The following is a 17765-nucleotide window of genomic DNA, read 5'->3' on the forward strand; positions in this document are numbered from 1 at the left end:
GACAGCACCTCATGAAAGCCAACCACCTTTTCTATCCATCAAGAGTGTTTGAAATGAAAAATTAGACCAATATTGCACTTGGTAAATACATATTTTTTATATGCTTTAATGGTGCTGAACATCTATGAGATGGTCTTAAGAAACAATTTTTCCTCATCACAGTAATTATTTTCCATTTTCAGACTCAGGCTGTTCTTCATCTTTTACTCTACAGCGACAGACTTCTCACACAAAGCCCCATCACGCTTCTGTAGTTGTGGCATGATCTGCATTCAGAAAAAACCCTTAAAAAGCCTTGTGTTTTCAATTCTAAGCAATTCATATTAAGCAGAATTTTGCATATTATTTATATGCTTTATAAAAGTAATCTGTTATGGAGAGAGCAGGATATGTTATATTATTAAAGAAGTAGACATTTGACATAACAGCCTGATTGGCTAGGCTACAGTAAAGGCATTAACTCTCTTGGAACATCATATAAAGGAAACACGGCACTCATGGAAAAATAAATTGTTTCACCTACATGGCTTATTTCATTTTCAGCTTGTATCAGCAGTAAGAACATCAGAGAAGGGTACTTCCTGTGGTTTAATGCTTGGCTGGGGTTAATAACCCTGGGTTGTGCCCACAGCTATCAACTCTTTTTGACTCTTCATTAGGCTCCTGGAAATGCTGCACATCTCCATTGCTTTACAGGAATGGAGACTGTAAAAGACTCAAGAGTATTTTTCCTGCATTCACAGAATTATGTGCTTGTGGCAAAGGGCTTTAAAACAATGCCTGTGGTTAGCAGCAGTTGCAAACAGGATTTTTACTTGTACCAACACCTTGGAGATACATGCAGCTGTCTCTCCCACAGCCTTGTTTGCAATTCTCAAGTCATTTGTGAGAAACAACATTTCTTTACCGTATCATTTTTTAAATAGTGTATGCTTAAATATTCTGTATTTACTGGAAGCAGCAGAACCTGTGGTTTGCAATTCAAGCTGAGGACTTCATTATGGCTTGGAGGGAGGCGAAGGAGGAATTTGGTATTTCTGATTGTCAGTGCCTAATGACCAACAGTAGGGAGCCCAACGCTAGCTACACTGGTCTTTTGAGGTTCCTCTTGTGTTAGAACAGCAGAGCCTGCTCTTGAGCACGTTGCTGAGACAGTAGCTTGCCAGTATCTTCGTAAGTAGGCAAAACACGGCCATTCCCTGTGTTGTGTGGGTGGTAGATCCCTGCTGGTGTGTTTATTAAGGCTTCTCTCTCTCTCCACACTTTTGTTTTACAAATAGATTTTTGAACTGAAGCCTTTGTTTTCTTTAACAGTTGTGAGACACAGAAGCATCCATAAATCACGGAAAGCGTTCCAAATAAATATTCAGTATAATGTTTCCCTACGTACAATTGAGACAAACAGAAATAATGCGTGAAGTGCTGGAAAATCCTGGATAATTTGAAGGAGAGTTTTCCAGCCTCCAGCTGGTAGTCTCTGCAGGAAGCTCGTGCAAAAACCTGAAGTTTCCCCAAAGCATTGTTAAAGGATATGGAAGCATTCTAGTCAGAAACCAGACTAAAATGCAGGGACGAATCCTGCCCACAGGTAGACGAAGGGTAGGAGGAACAAAACTTTTAGCAGCTCACAGGAGTGCCAGTTGATTGTTTTTCTGCAGGTTTGAAGAGTTTAACTACTGGAGAGACTCCCCAGACTGACTTTGTTCCGTTTCCTCTGTGGAACATTTTCAACTTCTCCGAAATACTTTTTTTCTGGTTAGGTGTAGCCCAGTGAAGTCACCCTAACTGAAGGGCATGTACTTTCTCTGTCACAAGCTGCACACTTCGGTGGAATTTTCCCCCCAGAACGTACGTCCGTTGCATTTGGAGTTCAGTATTGTTACAACAGTATTGGCCATGCTTGATTAAAACTTGTTTCCTTTTGTGTCTGCTGGAGTCTGGCACATTTTAGACAAGAGGGTAAGCAATATGGTGTTACCTTTTAAATATATGCTGTGGGAATTCATTAGCTTGCTTTCTTTGACCCATACCTCCAAAAACCTGAACTACTGCCAATATAGAGTAGCTTGCATAAATGCCGAGAGTAGAGGTCATACAACTATTAGTTCTTGTATTAATTTGTTAGAAAAATGTATGTATGACTCTGTGCATGGTCAAAAAGTACTTCTGCTATCTGTAACAAGAGGGTATGTCCACCCATAGGTATCTGTGACCAAAGATAGCTCCTCTGAAAATCAAGATGTCTTCATCTCTATCATTAACTTAAACTTCACATATTATATCTTTTACATTAATTTTATCAGACTTTTAAATCATAATAGAGGCAGATATTTTGTTGTGATTTCAGAAGATTTTAATTTACAGATTTTAATTTACCTATTTAAGGTGCTATTTCTTCACATGCCTAACGTTACCTATACTTTAGCTGATCTAGTGTCTCGTGCTCTGCTCTTGTTGATATTTTGACATTATTTTAAACAACAATGAATGAAAACAAAACTAGTCCACACCCTAGCCCCTCCATCTAGTTCAGCCCAAGGCCAAGGCTATTTCTTTCTAGCCTTCATTCCACATAAACAGCCAAGTCCAGTGTAATACAGCATTTTTGGACACACACAGTTTTATTTTTTACTTATTTTGCTTTTTCAAATAACAAGGGTTGTTTGACATAAAGGCAAATTTCTTTGTTGACTTCCTCCTTTTGTTATTTTATGTGGCCCGAAGGGCAGTGCATCAAGATTATGGCTTTTATTCCCACTCTGAATTAAAATAATCTACTTATGTCCCATATGTGTCTTATAAATGGCAATTAATGAGAGAACAAGATATCTCTCTCACTGATTTTCCTGGTGCTTCCCCAGTTCCACCCTTGGATAGAGAATTTAGGCTGGACACGGAATTATTCTTTGACAACACTAACCAAACTTCCCTTGAGCTCAAGGCAGAAGTGGAATCTTACAGCAACATGTGGGTAGGGAAAAGGATAAGCCATCCTACAGAACCCCTGGGTGCAGAGGCCTCATGGCAAACACTCCTACAAAAACATCTTTTGCTTAATCCACTGTCCTTACATGCACTTGTTATCAAACAAGGCTTTTTATGGGCTGTGATTTTACCTTTCATCTGTATCCTGAGGAAACATTTCTGTTTCCTTCAAACAGCAACTTGCAGGCCTTGTAAAGGCTCAAAAACTCCACGTAAATCAACAGCATCTTTTTCTAAGTTTAAAAAAAAAAAGGTAGTCCCCAGAGAACTGCTATATTCTCCCATTTGTGTTGCAGAAGCTGCCGGAATAACATGACCCCTGCTTCACATGCAAACTTAGATACTGAGAAGAGAGAGAGAGAGCAAATAGTGTGATGGGATCTGGTTGCTTTCCTCCCACTCGCCTCAAAACAGTTCCCTTTTTCACAGCCCCTTTTAAAATTAAGTTATACAGCCATTGCCATAAAAGACTGTAGAGCATAATTAGTTTCCTAAAAAGGGCATCATCTGCTCTTAGTAAGCCTGTAAACTTCCTATTCATAAGGTTATTCCAGAAGTAAACTAAAGTATACCTAAAAAGCAACTGCTGTTAGCTAGGCTGAAATCTGCAGATTCAGTCTGAGGAATGAAATACAGGCAAATAATCAGGATATGGTGGTTCTGAACCAGGAAGGAAGATTGAAGGGCCAGACTGAACCACACAGTCATGATTTTGTAAAGAAACTTAAGAGTAAAAATTGCTGTCTCTGCAGCAACATCCCAAACTCTTTTGCACATTCAATTAATGTACAAAATTTTCATATACTAAAGAAAGCAGGATAATAGTGAAATACAACATTCCTCAAGAGTGTTTAAAAGAAGATATGATGATCTGCAGAAGAAATTGTGCTCATTAAAGCTGAGAACGCACTGTCATTACGCACTTTCTCCTCATAGGTATGCTAATACAAACCTGAGAAGAATTTTACTGAAAGTGATTGATTATGCTAGGATGAAATAATTCACGTTTCTCATCAAAGTTATATGGATCAGTCTGCATATTTTGTTGCCACAAAAGATCTGTCATGTACTGAGTGACTCCTTCCTCTTCCACTTAGTATAACTGACAACAGCTGACCCCTTTGCCTCTTGACAGTTGTAATCTGTCACCTTAAAACCCAGACTCCCATGACATATACCAGTTAAATGACGTGCAATGATTGGACATGTTTGAGTAAATAAAGCAGCCCAAATTTCCCAAGCAGCCAACAAAGACATACACAGACATTGTGCAAAGGCCAAGAAGAATCACAAACTTTTTTGGATTAACTTCAAAGCCTGGCTGTAAATATGAGCCCTCTAGTAAAGCTGACTTTTGCATTCAGATTTGCTGATCAAGCAATAGACTGATTCGTGCAAAAGAGAAACAACCTTACATGGTTATGTTACGTTGTGTCCTGTTAGGGCTATATTATGTTCCCATTTGGGTAATCATGGTATTTCTGAGTCATGAGGGGGAGATCCAAGGAGATCTTGCCCCATGTTCTTTGATGGGTACTTTTAAATATAAGACTCAGGAGTTGGCTAGTAAAACATCTGTTTCAAAAATTCATTTCTAAATGATGAATCTGTACCATCTGTCTGATTTGTGACATCCTTCCAGGCACCAAGCTCTTTGGACCCTTACAGCACTAATGGACATGGAATTCGGCTCATTCTTTCAGCCTGTATTGAAAGTTTCATAGAGTGATAAAAATCTCCTTCTGGGATTGCTTGGGGAGGCAGTAATATAAAAACACCCACAGAGGGTGTGCAAGGTTCCCAAGAGGCTTGAAGCTTATTTTGTTTTCTTTCAATGTTATTGAGTATAATTGTGTTGTTTCTCTCATGACTTTTAGACAGATCCAGATATTTGAATTTGGCATCCCTGACTGTGTGAACTTTAATAGCTAAAAGGGAGAAAAATCTAGTTTTAATCTGAGAAAGCTGAAAAGGAACAGAAACATGGCAGCCACACTGTAATAGGGTGCTGCCTTAGTACACAAAGCCATGTTTTGCCATCTCTGTTACATAGTTGTTGTCTGAGTGGTTCTGAACACGCACTCTTCCTTCATTTTAGATGCCTAAAAATGGAAATATATACTTGACATAATAAAGATGATGAGTGCTGCAACACCCACATCTTAAGCGTCTGACCTCAGACTGCTATCCAAACCCTGAAATTCAGTATCTAGGCTGCCTGTACAGCATACCAAGACAATGAGGTACCTCAGGCAAACTGACTTGTACTAACCATCAGGGTAGTGCATGAGGACTATCCCTTATCAGGAAGAGAGGCACCCAAATCAGGATTTAGCGAGAATATTTCCACCCTCTCAGAAGGCAGAATCTAAAAATTATTTAAAAGGATCCTAAAGCATTAGTGGAAAGACTTAAAGACTTTATTTATTCAATATTCAGTGGCAGAAGCCAGAGCTGGCAGTCTGGTGATTAGAGAATTCATGACTGGAAGATGTGAATTCAGTTCCCTCCTCAGCTTGAGAAACCCCATATCCCTGCTTTATAGAGTGATGGTGCTCCCCTTCTGCTGAAGCTGCATGTCTACAAGGACATTAAAAGAAACTGAGAGGTCTAGAAGGGTATAGAAATGAGAAAGAGCCTGCTGTTATACCTTGTTATTTTGGGCCATCAGCTAGAAGTCCTTCCAGTTCTCTCATCCTTCATCTCCTTGCCTTCATTGCCTGGCACCTGGAGCTATCATCACTGTTAGAGTGAATGCTTTAATTGTACTTCCTTGATGAGAAATTTTGTTGAGAATCTCCATATTTTATTACTGGTGAACTGAGTGAAGGGAGGTTCAGGCATAGCAAGCAGGATTTATTAAGGAGCAAGGAGGAGCTAAAAGCCCTGCAGCCCTGGCATTGCCTAAGTGTGTTTGCACACCCCCCAGTCCCAAGGCATACTTTGACTATTCTCCACTATTCAGACCAGAAGGAAGGCAGAACAGGTGTTTCAAATCAGCTAGATAAAGAATCCTCTGAAGACATCTCTCTGTCTTGTCACTGGCTACAGAGTTAGGCAACCAAAATTGACATCTAATTTTTAGATGACTAAAATTAGATAAGATGTGTCCCACTGCTCCATTAAACATGCCACTGAATTTCATGCAGTTATCCTTGTTCTGAACCTAAGTCAGGGTAACTAAACTTATAATTTAGAAAAATATTTTGTCTTTATGAAGAGCCACTAAGAAAAGGAGATTGCGTGTCTCCTGTAGCTAGTTTTGTTGCAACTATTACACATCCTCTGTCACATCCAAAAAATGAAAGAGGCACTCTCTGTTTCTCATTATTTTATTTTTTTTTAGCTTTAATCTCTTACAGTTATTTCTTGCTCCATACTAAACTGGACTTGGAAGAACTTTTATGAGGCTAATTCCCACTGAAATAGCTGTAAGCAGCCTAGAAAATTGGCATCTAGGGATCTGTGCAAGGAGTTTCATTTATGTGTGTGTTTTTTCACAAGACCTTGGTTTTGGCCCTTAAAGAGTTACTCAGACTTCACCAGTAGAATGATGAAGAGAAAGACTTGATTGAATCTGGAATATGTGAGGTCCAGTTTGCAGTAAGGTAGTTAGCTAAGGGAGCTAAGTGTTACTTCTTCCTTGGTGAGGAAGACAGGGAAGGTTCACTGTGATATTGCTTGCACAGAGCAGTGGTCAAAATTATCAGATTGTTCCAGCCAAGGAGAATACCTCTGCCTCTCTGCCTGTCTCTAATGTGTTAGGAAGAGTGGACTAGTGCAGTTAAGAGAGACTAGCGAGTGTGCAAATGTCAGACAGACTCTTACTGGAATGAGAGAAAAAATGGAATAAAATTCCCACCATATTTTCCAAAATGTGCTTTTTCGATGAGTGCAGAGATGCACTACTGGCATTTTCTGCGCAAGACTTTCTCAGATCTTTCCAAAAGATTACAGTAGAAGACATCCACCTCAGTTACCAAGATTTGGGAGGACAGAGGGACATTCAAACTATCAAGCCCTTGGGCTTAAATTTGAACCAGAGCCTGCCTTTTTTTCCCCCCTAGCAGATAACTGAGCAAACCTAAATGGAGTACGTCTAGCCTAGCCTTTCAAACACCTTTGCTAAATATGCCTCTACCTAAAAGCATTATATATTTGTTACAGGAAGTGAAGAAAAACTATGGCATGGTTAAACTTCGTGAGGTGGGCTGATGCCAACCTTATGAAGTTTAACCATAACAAGTGCAAGGTCCTACACCTGGGTTGGAGCAATCCCAGGCACAGCTACAGGCTGGGCAGAGAAGAGATTCAGAGCAGCCCTGAGGAAAAGGACTTGGAGGTGCTGGTCAATGAGAAACTGAACATGAGCCAGGTTCAGTGTGTGCTTGCAGCCCAGAAAGGCAACCGTATCCTGGGCTGCATCTAAAGGAGTGTGACCAGCAGGTCGAAGGAGGTGATCCTGCCCCTCTACTCTGCTCTTGAGACCTCACCTGGAGTATTGTGTGCAGTTCTGGTGTCCTCAACATAAAAAGGACATGGAAGTGTTGGAACAAGTCCAGAGAAGGGCCACGAGGATGATCAGGGGACTGGAGCACCTCCCGTATGAAGATAGGCTGAGAAAGTTGGGGCTGTTCAGCCTGGAGAAGAGAAGGCTGCGTGGAGACCTCACAGGGAGCCTGTAAGGATGCTGGGGAGGGACTCTTCATTAGGGACTGTAGTGGTAGGACAAAGGGTAACAGGTTCAAACTTAAATAGAGGAAGTTTAGATTGGATATAAGGAAGAAATTCTTTACTGTAAGGTGGTGAGGCACTGGAATGGGTTGCCCAGGGAAGTTGTGAATGCTCCATCTCTGGTGGTGTTCAAGGCCAGGTTGGACAGAGCCTTGGGTTAGAGACCAGAGCATGGCTTAGCATGAGGTGTCCCTGCCCATGGCAGGGCGGTTGGAACTAGATGTTCTTAAGGTCCTTTCCAACCCTAACTGTTCTATGATCCTATGATTCTATATACAAGTTTCTTGGAATTGATTGTTTATAAAAAGAATTGACAAATCAGGAATTAATTCACCTAGTATCTGAAAGGATGCCCTTTGTTACTGAGTTAGACAGAAATCACTTTTCCTCCAGTAAGGCCAAATAATTCTATGCTCTCTTCAGTCATAATGGTGCTCATAGCTGTTGCAGAAGAAACACAGAATGTACCCTTAAGTCCTGATAGAGAGGTAGACAAACCTTTCATGTTATCCTTCTCGTAAGCACTGCCATAGTCCAATACACTAAGAGAAACCCATGACCCTCAAAGTATGCACCCACTGTGGATTTGGAGCCATGATGGTTAGCCATTGAGCTGGCATTCAGTTTCCTATAAATACCATCCCATCTGTGTTCTTGTTTCTCCAGGAAAGCAAATCAAGCAAGGAAAAATTAGTTTATCTACTTTCACATTGGAGGAAAGGGAGAAATTAACTCCAAAGGTGCGAGGAGCTTAATTTGAAGCTCCTGTTGTAATCTGAAGATCCTCAGTTCTTTTCTTGCTAGGGTAAGAGGAACTGTCAATAAATCATTCTTCTACAGCTATGGGGAACACAAGAAAGTTCTTGTGTTCTAGGTAGAAAGACTGGGGAATTTTAAATTACATTAAGAAGGAAGGTGACAATCAATCAGTTTGACCAACAAAGGATCTCCAGATTTTTGCTAGTAACAGCAAACTGAATTATAAGTTTTCCAATGCCCAGTGTTAAAGATATGACAACCACATTGCCAGCTGTGAGGTAACAGCTCACAGTGCAATCCCTCTGCTTTATGCAGTGTAGATAGAATTTTGAGGGCAGATGAAGTTGGAAATGCAAGAATTTGCAAAGCGAAGTTAATTTTTTCCATGGTCTACATTGTCCATTCTTTTCAGTGATGATACACAGATTGTCACTACACGAGTATTTGGATGTCATATGAGCTTGATACATATTACTCTTTCCTAGATTAACAGACAATTAATAACAATGAATTTTTAAGATGGACACAGTGTACACCATATATTATTTGGCTCAAAGAAAAACCTTTCATTGGGAAAGACATGATGAATGCAGAGCACATCGTGGAGACCTAAATGATCATTGACTTGGACCAGTCTAGGAAAGCAGAAAAAAAACCAGGAGAGGTGTTTAAAAATAATCTTGGAATTTTCAGGTAATATTCAGGACATAAATTAGAGAGGGGGTGATAGTGAAAAAAAAGAAGAGTAAGCAGCATGCATGCGACCTGAACAGGAACCAGTGAGAAGTTACATTCAAAGAAAGTGGTAACAAAAAGGATTTGCATTTGATCCATTTAATGTCATCATTTGTATTCTTACATATCTGTTCAAATAAAAGATGCAGGGGTCTTAATGCATAGAAAGAGACTTTTGTGTGCATTACCTCCAGGAATGTTTGGGCCCATAGCCGGGACCTGATTTTCAGTGCTGCACTCTTTCCTTTTTCCAGTTGTCCCACAGTGCAGGAAATCAGGATACACTTCACATTTGTACAGTTCTGTGTGCAAAACAAAGGAAAGTCATACTTGTGCTTTAAAAGTGCATATAATAATTTTCAAATGCTTGTGCTTTAAAAATGCATATAACCATTTTCAAATGCTATAAACTAGCAAAACAAATCAACTTCCCCGTAAAGAATTAAATCAGTAACTTCAACTAATATACATGATAGCCATCCCATGAGTCATTGTGAGAACTATAAACCAAGGGGGAGAGTCTTTTTGCACTACCAGTGAATACAACCACCTACCTATAGTAATGAATATAAAAGTAAAAATTTTCAATGATGTCTACTCTGAAAAACTCTTAAAATACCCAGGTACTTATTAATCCTTTGAAGCATGTGCTTTGTCTTCATCTATCAGTCATTTTGTGATTTCAACACTTCTTTTTCCTGTGGTCTATGCCTAAAGCCTTTATGTTCCCAAATTTTTCTCTTAACTCTCCTTTTACTGATGTTTACATTATAGCAGCCAGAATATTTGCTGAGATTCTTTAGTTGCTCTACTTGGAACTTGCTGTCCATGAAACATTCCTGATGAGCAGTGATTCTGGCTCATACACAGGGTTGAAGACAAAAGCCAAGCAATGCAACTCAAAACTATATACTCTGTTAAAGTCTGCCAGAAGAATGTCTCAAAGGTTGAAGCTGACTAGAAGCCACATAAGGAAATGAGCAGAGTCTCACAGGATAACCACAGAAATTATGTGGTTGGTTGGGGTGTAGAAAGGAAGAAAGGTATTACAGAAAAAAGAGTAAACGTGTGTGTAAAATAATGTATAGGTATATATATGCAAATGGATTTTGCCTAAAAAGTTTTCATTTGATTCATGAAGAAGGCTCAGGTTGTAATTGAGTCACATTTTTAGAACAGAGATCTGTTAAGGGAATCCTTCCCTTACAGATGCTTTATTGACACTCATCACAGAAGGTCTTGTGACCTTGAAAGCAAAACCAAGTTTTCACAAGTATGTTCCCTTGGGACACTGAGAATGGCTGCATTACCAAAGCCCATACTTCAGGAAATGAGATGATAATGTATGTATTCCCTAAAGGAATACATACACAGCTTTATACATAGCTTTCCCCACAAATCCAAATCTCTGTCTTATCACAAGTTAAGTAGAAGATGTGTGCTTACTCCCTGTTTTCTGCCTGAAAAATGAAACCACAAATCCTGGAACTTGCAATTCTAAACTTCTTTTTTCTTTTAATGAGTATTTCAAAGTATCTGTTTATTTGGTTTTTCATATTTAAACATCCTCCAACCAGATTTATTTATCTTGCAGGAAAGAGGAGAGCTGTTTTCATTAATCATAGTAGTCAAAAACACGTATCAACAAAACAAATCATTAGCATGCAGAAAAGTCTACTTTTGGCTGATATTTTAGGACCCGAACACATATTTCTATTATTCTTAGTAATGCATTTAACCTGTAGTGATTTTCACAACACTGTAACATTAGAACTAATGGAAAAGAAACCAAATTTTTAATAAACAATAGAAGTTCTCAGAATGCTTTTTCCTCTCTGTGAAAATGCTTTGATGAAAAAAACCTTAAAATTTATGATTAGACAAAATACAAATTTTAACAAAGAATCACCTTTAGCCAATCATCCATTTTCCAGAGCAACACTCACTTTTCATGTATGCTTCCAATATGTCAAATAAAAATTTATTTTTTCTGGATCCATAGTATGCAATGCCAAAGGCACATAGAATTGAGACCCATGTCTAACTGAACAAATGACATACTGCTTTTCTATGGCCATCCTGGAAAAGTCCTGCTATATATCCAGTGGTAAGCACCGTATCCAACCCTAAGCTAATATGTACTTATTAAAAGCGTAATGCACTAGAAGACTGCTTATCAAAGAGCCAATTTTACATTAGTAAGTATTCAGCTAAAAACTATCTGTCTACATCAAGCAGCTGAAAAATCTCTGCTTCCTAGTTTAAGATGCAGACACAGTACATACTTAAAAACTTTGTTAACCACTTTCAGTTGCCGCAGTAATTTCTATGTTGGTAGCACATGAACTCAATCACTGAGAAAGATAACTGATAATTTAGGTATTACTGAAGAATGGATTAAGTGTTCTGTGGTACTAACTGGAATGTCTTCAAAAGCCCAGGCATTTTTCCTGCAGTCCCAGTGGAATCAGATTCTTCCCAGGGTATTAGGTTGATGAAAGAATTACATAGGAATCAACAGTGATTACTGTTTAAAATGGGTTCATCTGCGATTTTGTTTTTAATAACATTCTGGTATTCATTACTTTCAGATTCTATCTTCTTCCTGTTACAAAAATTGCCAAATTAACTTTCAGAAGCAGCATAATTATTCTATTACTCCAGAATACTTACGTCTGTGAGGTTCTCTTCTTCCTACTGAATTCTAGTGATGTCATGCAATTCAAACATGAGCTTGCATTAAACAGCTTAATAGGAGACTGGACAGCATGACAGAAACTCTGCCTGAGGTTTAGAAAAATAGAGGGAAAGCACTGACTGCATGACCCCAAGGTCACCAAGTTTGAAAACAGCCTCCAGGCAAGGCGAGCTGATACCTGAAGTGCTTAAGTTTTCTAAGGATGGGACATTGCATGCAGCAATGCAAAAAACCCTAACCTTCTTAAAATACAGCCTAGGTCAAATACTCAGGTACCATACTGGCTAATCAGAACTAATTTCATGGGAGAAAGATCTCTGCTCTTGCTCCAGCATTGTCTGTAATGTTTAAAATGCATTTGCCTTGCCTGTGGTACTATAAGGGAAGAGGGTCTTACCTTTCCACAGGAATATAAATACTGACTGGGGGAAAAAAATATATTCCAAAGCATTTTCATGTCAGAACTGTTACTTTACATGAAAATGTTCATTTTAAGTGTGAATTATGCTTTATGAAAGAGCCAGAATGCTAGGAGTCAAGGTAACAGTGATATACCTACCTTTCAGAAGACTGATTCTGAAATATAATTCATTAGAAAAAGGCCCATTCTCCAAATCTGTGGTGAAGTTCCCTGTGATAAGTGTGCAACTGTAAGACCACAGAGGTTTCTCTGTAAGCAGCCAGGAGTAAGACAACCAGGAATTTGGCATGCATGATCTTTAATGCAAAGCTGTGTCAAACAAAACAGCTAACCTGTGGCTTGGTGATATGTAATAAGCAGTATTTTAAACTTAGGGCTTAAAAATCACTTAGAAAAATACTTAAAAATCAGTAAATAAATTGCAGTCAAACCAACAGCCACCTTGACAAACTGTATGTGTATTCCCAGTTGATAGTGTTTAGATAGCTCACCAATATTTTTGCAGAGTTTTTCCTGTAAGGTTCTGGCACTGTGACTTCCCTTCTCCTGATGTAATGAGAAATTGTGGAATTATATAAAAAAGCAGCAAGTTCAGGAGTGTCTTGTGGAATAGCAAACTGCAAAGAGAAAAAATGTGAACGCTAATGACGTACTCATGCAATGATTCTAACAGATTTGTTCTCTTCTCAGAGGTCTTGAATTTTGGATTAGCACTGTTTTTTCAATTTAACAGCACAGCCATGAGAATAAGAATATGCTGTCTTCAGCTAGGAGTATGATGAGTAATAGCATAGCAAGATATTGCTCAGGTATAACAGATGACATTTTTTCCATTTTTCACTGGTGTTAATTTCATTGCTGTACTTGATTTTGTTAGACTTTTTGGGCCAGATTCTGATCCCCAGGATAAATTCAAAGCTGCTGCACAGAAATCTCGTCATTAGTTCAGACCAGAATCTGTCTATTGAAATATAAGGATTTTACCAGCTTCAGAACATAAAAGAAAAGGAAACCTGAATTCTAGCACTACAACTTTTGATCATTATTTTTTACAGATTTCTTTTGGTAACAACTCAAATTTATATAATGCAACAGTTTGCTCTTTTTTATTCTCATATTAAATGTATTCTCCTCAGCATTTCTGTTCTCTGATTAAAAGCTATAGTTATTGTTGGCAGTTTGTCTAATTTCTACACAGAGCATTTATGGCTTCTTTCAAGAAGCTTCAGAGAACACCTGGAACAGAGTTGTTATGAGGGAAAGATAAATCATAATTCATAACAATTCAATCATGTAAAATCACAACAAAACATATGAGTAAATTTGCAATAAGATCTCAACAGGAATTCACCTAAACATAGGTGAGACTATTCTTTAAGGGTATCAGATTATGAAGAGCTGCACCAGATCCATCTTATCAGTACCTTTAACCTCTGAACATAAAATATCTTAAATTCCTGAAGAAAATTATCATAATTGTAAGAAATTTTGTACACTAGAGGGAAGAGAATAGCTATAAACACACAACACCTTCCACACACTAATGCTGTGTAGTACTAGATTTGGAAAATCTGTACTGTTCATCTGATTAAAATTATGAGGTTGAAGAAGGAACTGTTTTGATATTCCCTGAGACTTTCAGTCAAAAGCATCCAACAAGTGAATGATACTAAAATTTATGAACTGATGAAAACCCCTTAGGCAAAAATAAGATTTTTTTTTCAGTTGCTTAATTAGGTTAACATTGTCTTTTTGCAATAAGGGAATGGTTAAATAGCTAGTAAATCTCTTCCTCTCGATGTGATAACATGTGGGAATTTTCTTTCCAGGATTCTTTCAGCAGCACATATACACTTCTTTAATGATGACAAATTTAAAGAACCACAACATATTATCTCACATCTTTGAAGAAGCCCTCAATATATGAACACAACTGATGCATATGTAGATATGTAGACACATTTGAACACTAGATGGTTTCTATATAAGTCTTTTTTTTTTTTTTAATATAGATCCTGGTCAATCATGTTGATGGATGCACCTGACCCATGTGCTGGATTTTAGCTGCTATTTTGCTGCTCCCCCAACAGATACCTCACTCATGGTACTGCAGTGCTCAGCTACTGAGAACGTGCCATGTGTGTCACCTTGTATTGTCTACCATAGTTGGAAACCACTGCCTATACATCTGGTATTTGTAGGCACATGCTCCATAAAACTACTTTTTGCCATCAGTATGGGGAAAAAAACCCAACTCTTCAGGAATATTGGCTCAGGCCAAAAGTCCATCTTCTCATCAGCACTGCCTTTAAACAGGTGTGCAAGGAAGAGTTCATTCATACCTTCAGGAACAGGACATTCATACACAATGCTCTCTCTTAATAACTTTCAGCTTCCAAATGTTTTCAGTTTAGGGACTTCCTGATCTGCGTGAATTTTTTGTTCATTTATTAATCTTCACTGGTCTTCTTTTTTGCAAATTTGTCCAGTTTCCTTTTAAAACCATGTAAACTTTTAACCCTGACTACTTCCCCTGGCAACAAGTTCCAGATATCTAATAACTGCCACTATGAACTTCCACTTCCTTTTGCTTGTTTTGAATCTGGCTTTACAGGCTTCATTTGATGCTCCAGTTCCTGTACAGTGAACATGGTGCATTCCTGTGCAGGAATAGGCAGAGCAGTCAATCCGAACCCACACTCTTCCCACCACTTCTGATCCTGTGGATCACATTTCCGCATAGTCACCTCCTTTCCAGATTAAAGCACCCTAGCGTACTTAGTTCCTCTGTTCTGTATCTTTCATCAGTCCTTTCCCTACTATTCACACCTTTTGCAAGACTCATAACTTTATTATCGTTTCACATACCTCAGTGCCTTCAGAGAAAGATAAGCTACATGAAAGCCCCTAAGTAAGAGTCATCCTGACTGTGCAGAGGTTTGATTTATCTTTGTGGAAGAAACAAAAAAACACAGAGGAAACCTTTCTACAAGACAAGAAATTCAGCAATGGGGAAGAAGACACTGCTCTAACTGAAACTGAACCATCTAAGTAATTTCAAAGGGGAAATACCCAAGCATCCTAAGAGAGTTAGGCTCTGAAACCCAAGAAGAGCCATGCATATAATGTCCTTAGACTTATTCGGGAATTTGAGCCAGCCATCCTGCTGTTTATACAAAACCTGAAGGAAGTTGTCTCTGTATCGTTTTCCCATCTGAAGCAATAGATAAGCATGACATATTTGAAACCTGATTTGTGTATTCATGCTGTTCAGTGTTTTGAAAAACTGCAAATAAGGATGTTTAAATTCTTGCAATAATGATTGTGCATCTACAGCCATATTCTACTAAGACAAATGGAACAATATTTCATTATTACAGGAAGATTTCTCACAAGCCTCATAAGAATTGAGCCTTGTTTACGTAACAGATGCAATCATTCACAAGGAGGAGAAGGAAGAGCAAACTAAAAAAAAAATAAAGCAATAATAACCACCAAAAATACATTGCCTGAAAATGCCATAAGAATTGTGGCACTATTCTACTTAGGACCTCTGCCCTCCTGACAGTAATGCTCTCATCTCAGCTTCTTAATTGAAACTTAGAGCACAGTGACTAGGGAGGGATGAAATCCTTTTCATGTACTTGCAACATGATCTGCTTTAATAATGTATTTGGTAAACATCAATTTTTCTGTATTCTTGTAAGTATATATTGCAGTTCTGTCTCTTGCAGCTCCTGTGGTTGTGAGCAATCTCCTTCACTCGAAAGATGTCTGCACTGTACTAAACTCAAACTCCTCTTGGTATGCAAAAGACGTATAATACTTTTAGCATTTGGAACACAGCTCTCTCTGCAAGATGTTTAACAGGCTACTGGTTAAACTCGAGAAGTGGTGTTTACTCCAGAAGTGTCTGGAATCAGTTATGCTTAATAAATTGGATACCTTGTTTTTGATGGAATAATATGTAGAGCTGTGTTTTGCTAAATTTTCTGACTTGGAGCCAAACCAAGTTCTTTTGGGGGGATCTGCCATCACAAACATAGATCTTAAAACAGGCTTGTAGACACTGCTGTATCAACACTTCAACTGAGGAGGCTGCTACTAGGCTTCCTTCCCCTTGTTACTGTTTCCTCCAAACTCTGAGATCTCCAGCTCTGCTATAAAATAAGAACCATGTCCTTGGAAGAGGAAGCAATTTGGGCAGTATACAATACCTAAGAATAACACTTACGAAAAAATAGGCAGAGGAATTTTCTCTTTTTTGCTGGTATGATTAAAATAATTACATAATCATTTCCAAGTAGAAAAACCAAAACCCTTTCATGTTGCTGACAAAGTTGCAACAATTAGAGTTAATACTGATTAAGCCATAGAACAGTTGTAGATTATATGAAGGCTTTTATCAAGTGGCAGTACATGAAAACTTCCATTTCTAGAGTATATGCAGAATGCAGAATTCCAGTTGATAGCTTTACTTCACAGGATATTGAAAGTATGTTCTTTGAAAAATTAAAATCATTAACACTTTAAGACAGGTAAAAAATACATAGGCTTCTAAAACGACTCCCTGTCCTGGGTTCTACAGATTATACTGTCTCCTACAATGCTGAACCTAAACATAATATAAAATATCGCATATGATATTAATACCTGTGGGGAGCCTACAGGGAAGCTCAGGGCTGGAGCGTTTGTCCTGCAGGGAGTGGATAAGGGACCAGTGCTTGTTCAGCCCAGAGGTGAGAATGCTTTGAGTGGACTGAAGCTGTTGAAGGGAGAAGGCTGTCACAAAAATGAAGCCAGGTTTTTCACAGAGGTGCGTGGTGGTATGATGACAGGCAATGGGATAAGTGGAAACAATAGAAGTTCAGACTGAATGTTGGGAAAAACCTTTTCCCTGTAAGGGCAATCAAGAAGCATCAAAATTTGCCCAGGGAGGTTTTGCAGCTTCCATTCATGTTTTGTTGTTTTTTTTTTTTTTTTTAAAGACCAGACTGGATAAAGCCCTGAAGAATCTAGTCTGATCTTACAGCTGATCCTGCTTGAGTAGGATGTTGGATCAGAGTACTCCTAAGGTCCCTTCAAACCTGAATTAGCCTGTGATACTGAAAAAAACCAAATCACTATGCAAATAATTTGTATCACCATGTAAATTATATGTATAGGAATAAAAACCTAAAATTGTGTTACACCCTTTAAAAATACTGCTACAAAACCTGGTGTCTGTCTGCTGTCTATTAAATAAACAGCTCCAAGAAGTTAATGTCCTTCAATTTAATGATATGACATTATTGGGCTATAAAGGATTTTCCCCACTGCTAACAGGTTCAGATGTAAGACCTTTTGATAAACAAACCACTGATAGGCTGTATCAGACTCAACTGAAAAGGTATGCGCATCCCTTGACATGACAAAGGTTTATGTCACTTTCGG

At 38.5% G+C, this 17765-nt stretch overlaps 1 protein-coding gene across 1 annotated transcript in view; it reads right to left on the reverse strand.

The window, feature by feature from the left end:
• ITGA8 (integrin subunit alpha 8) overlaps window positions 1-17765 on the reverse strand; it is a 109877-nt gene that overhangs the window by 13681 nt on the left and 78431 nt on the right. The window contains exons 26-27 of the mRNA XM_057432504.1: window positions 12824-12949; window positions 9402-9515 (exon numbers count right to left, since the gene is read on the reverse strand). Of these exons, the coding sequence (XP_057288487.1) occupies window positions 9402-9515; window positions 12824-12949 (240 nt within the window). The remainder of the gene's footprint in view (window positions 1-9401; window positions 9516-12823; window positions 12950-17765) is intronic.

This window comes from Pezoporus wallicus, unplaced genomic scaffold, assembly GCF_028554395.1.
Source record: "Pezoporus wallicus isolate ANWC-B61680 ecotype Strahan unplaced genomic scaffold, APGP_CSIRO_Pwel_v1 scaffold_2584, whole genome shotgun sequence".
NCBI classification, from domain to species: Eukaryota; Metazoa; Chordata; class Aves; order Psittaciformes; family Psittacidae; genus Pezoporus; species Pezoporus wallicus.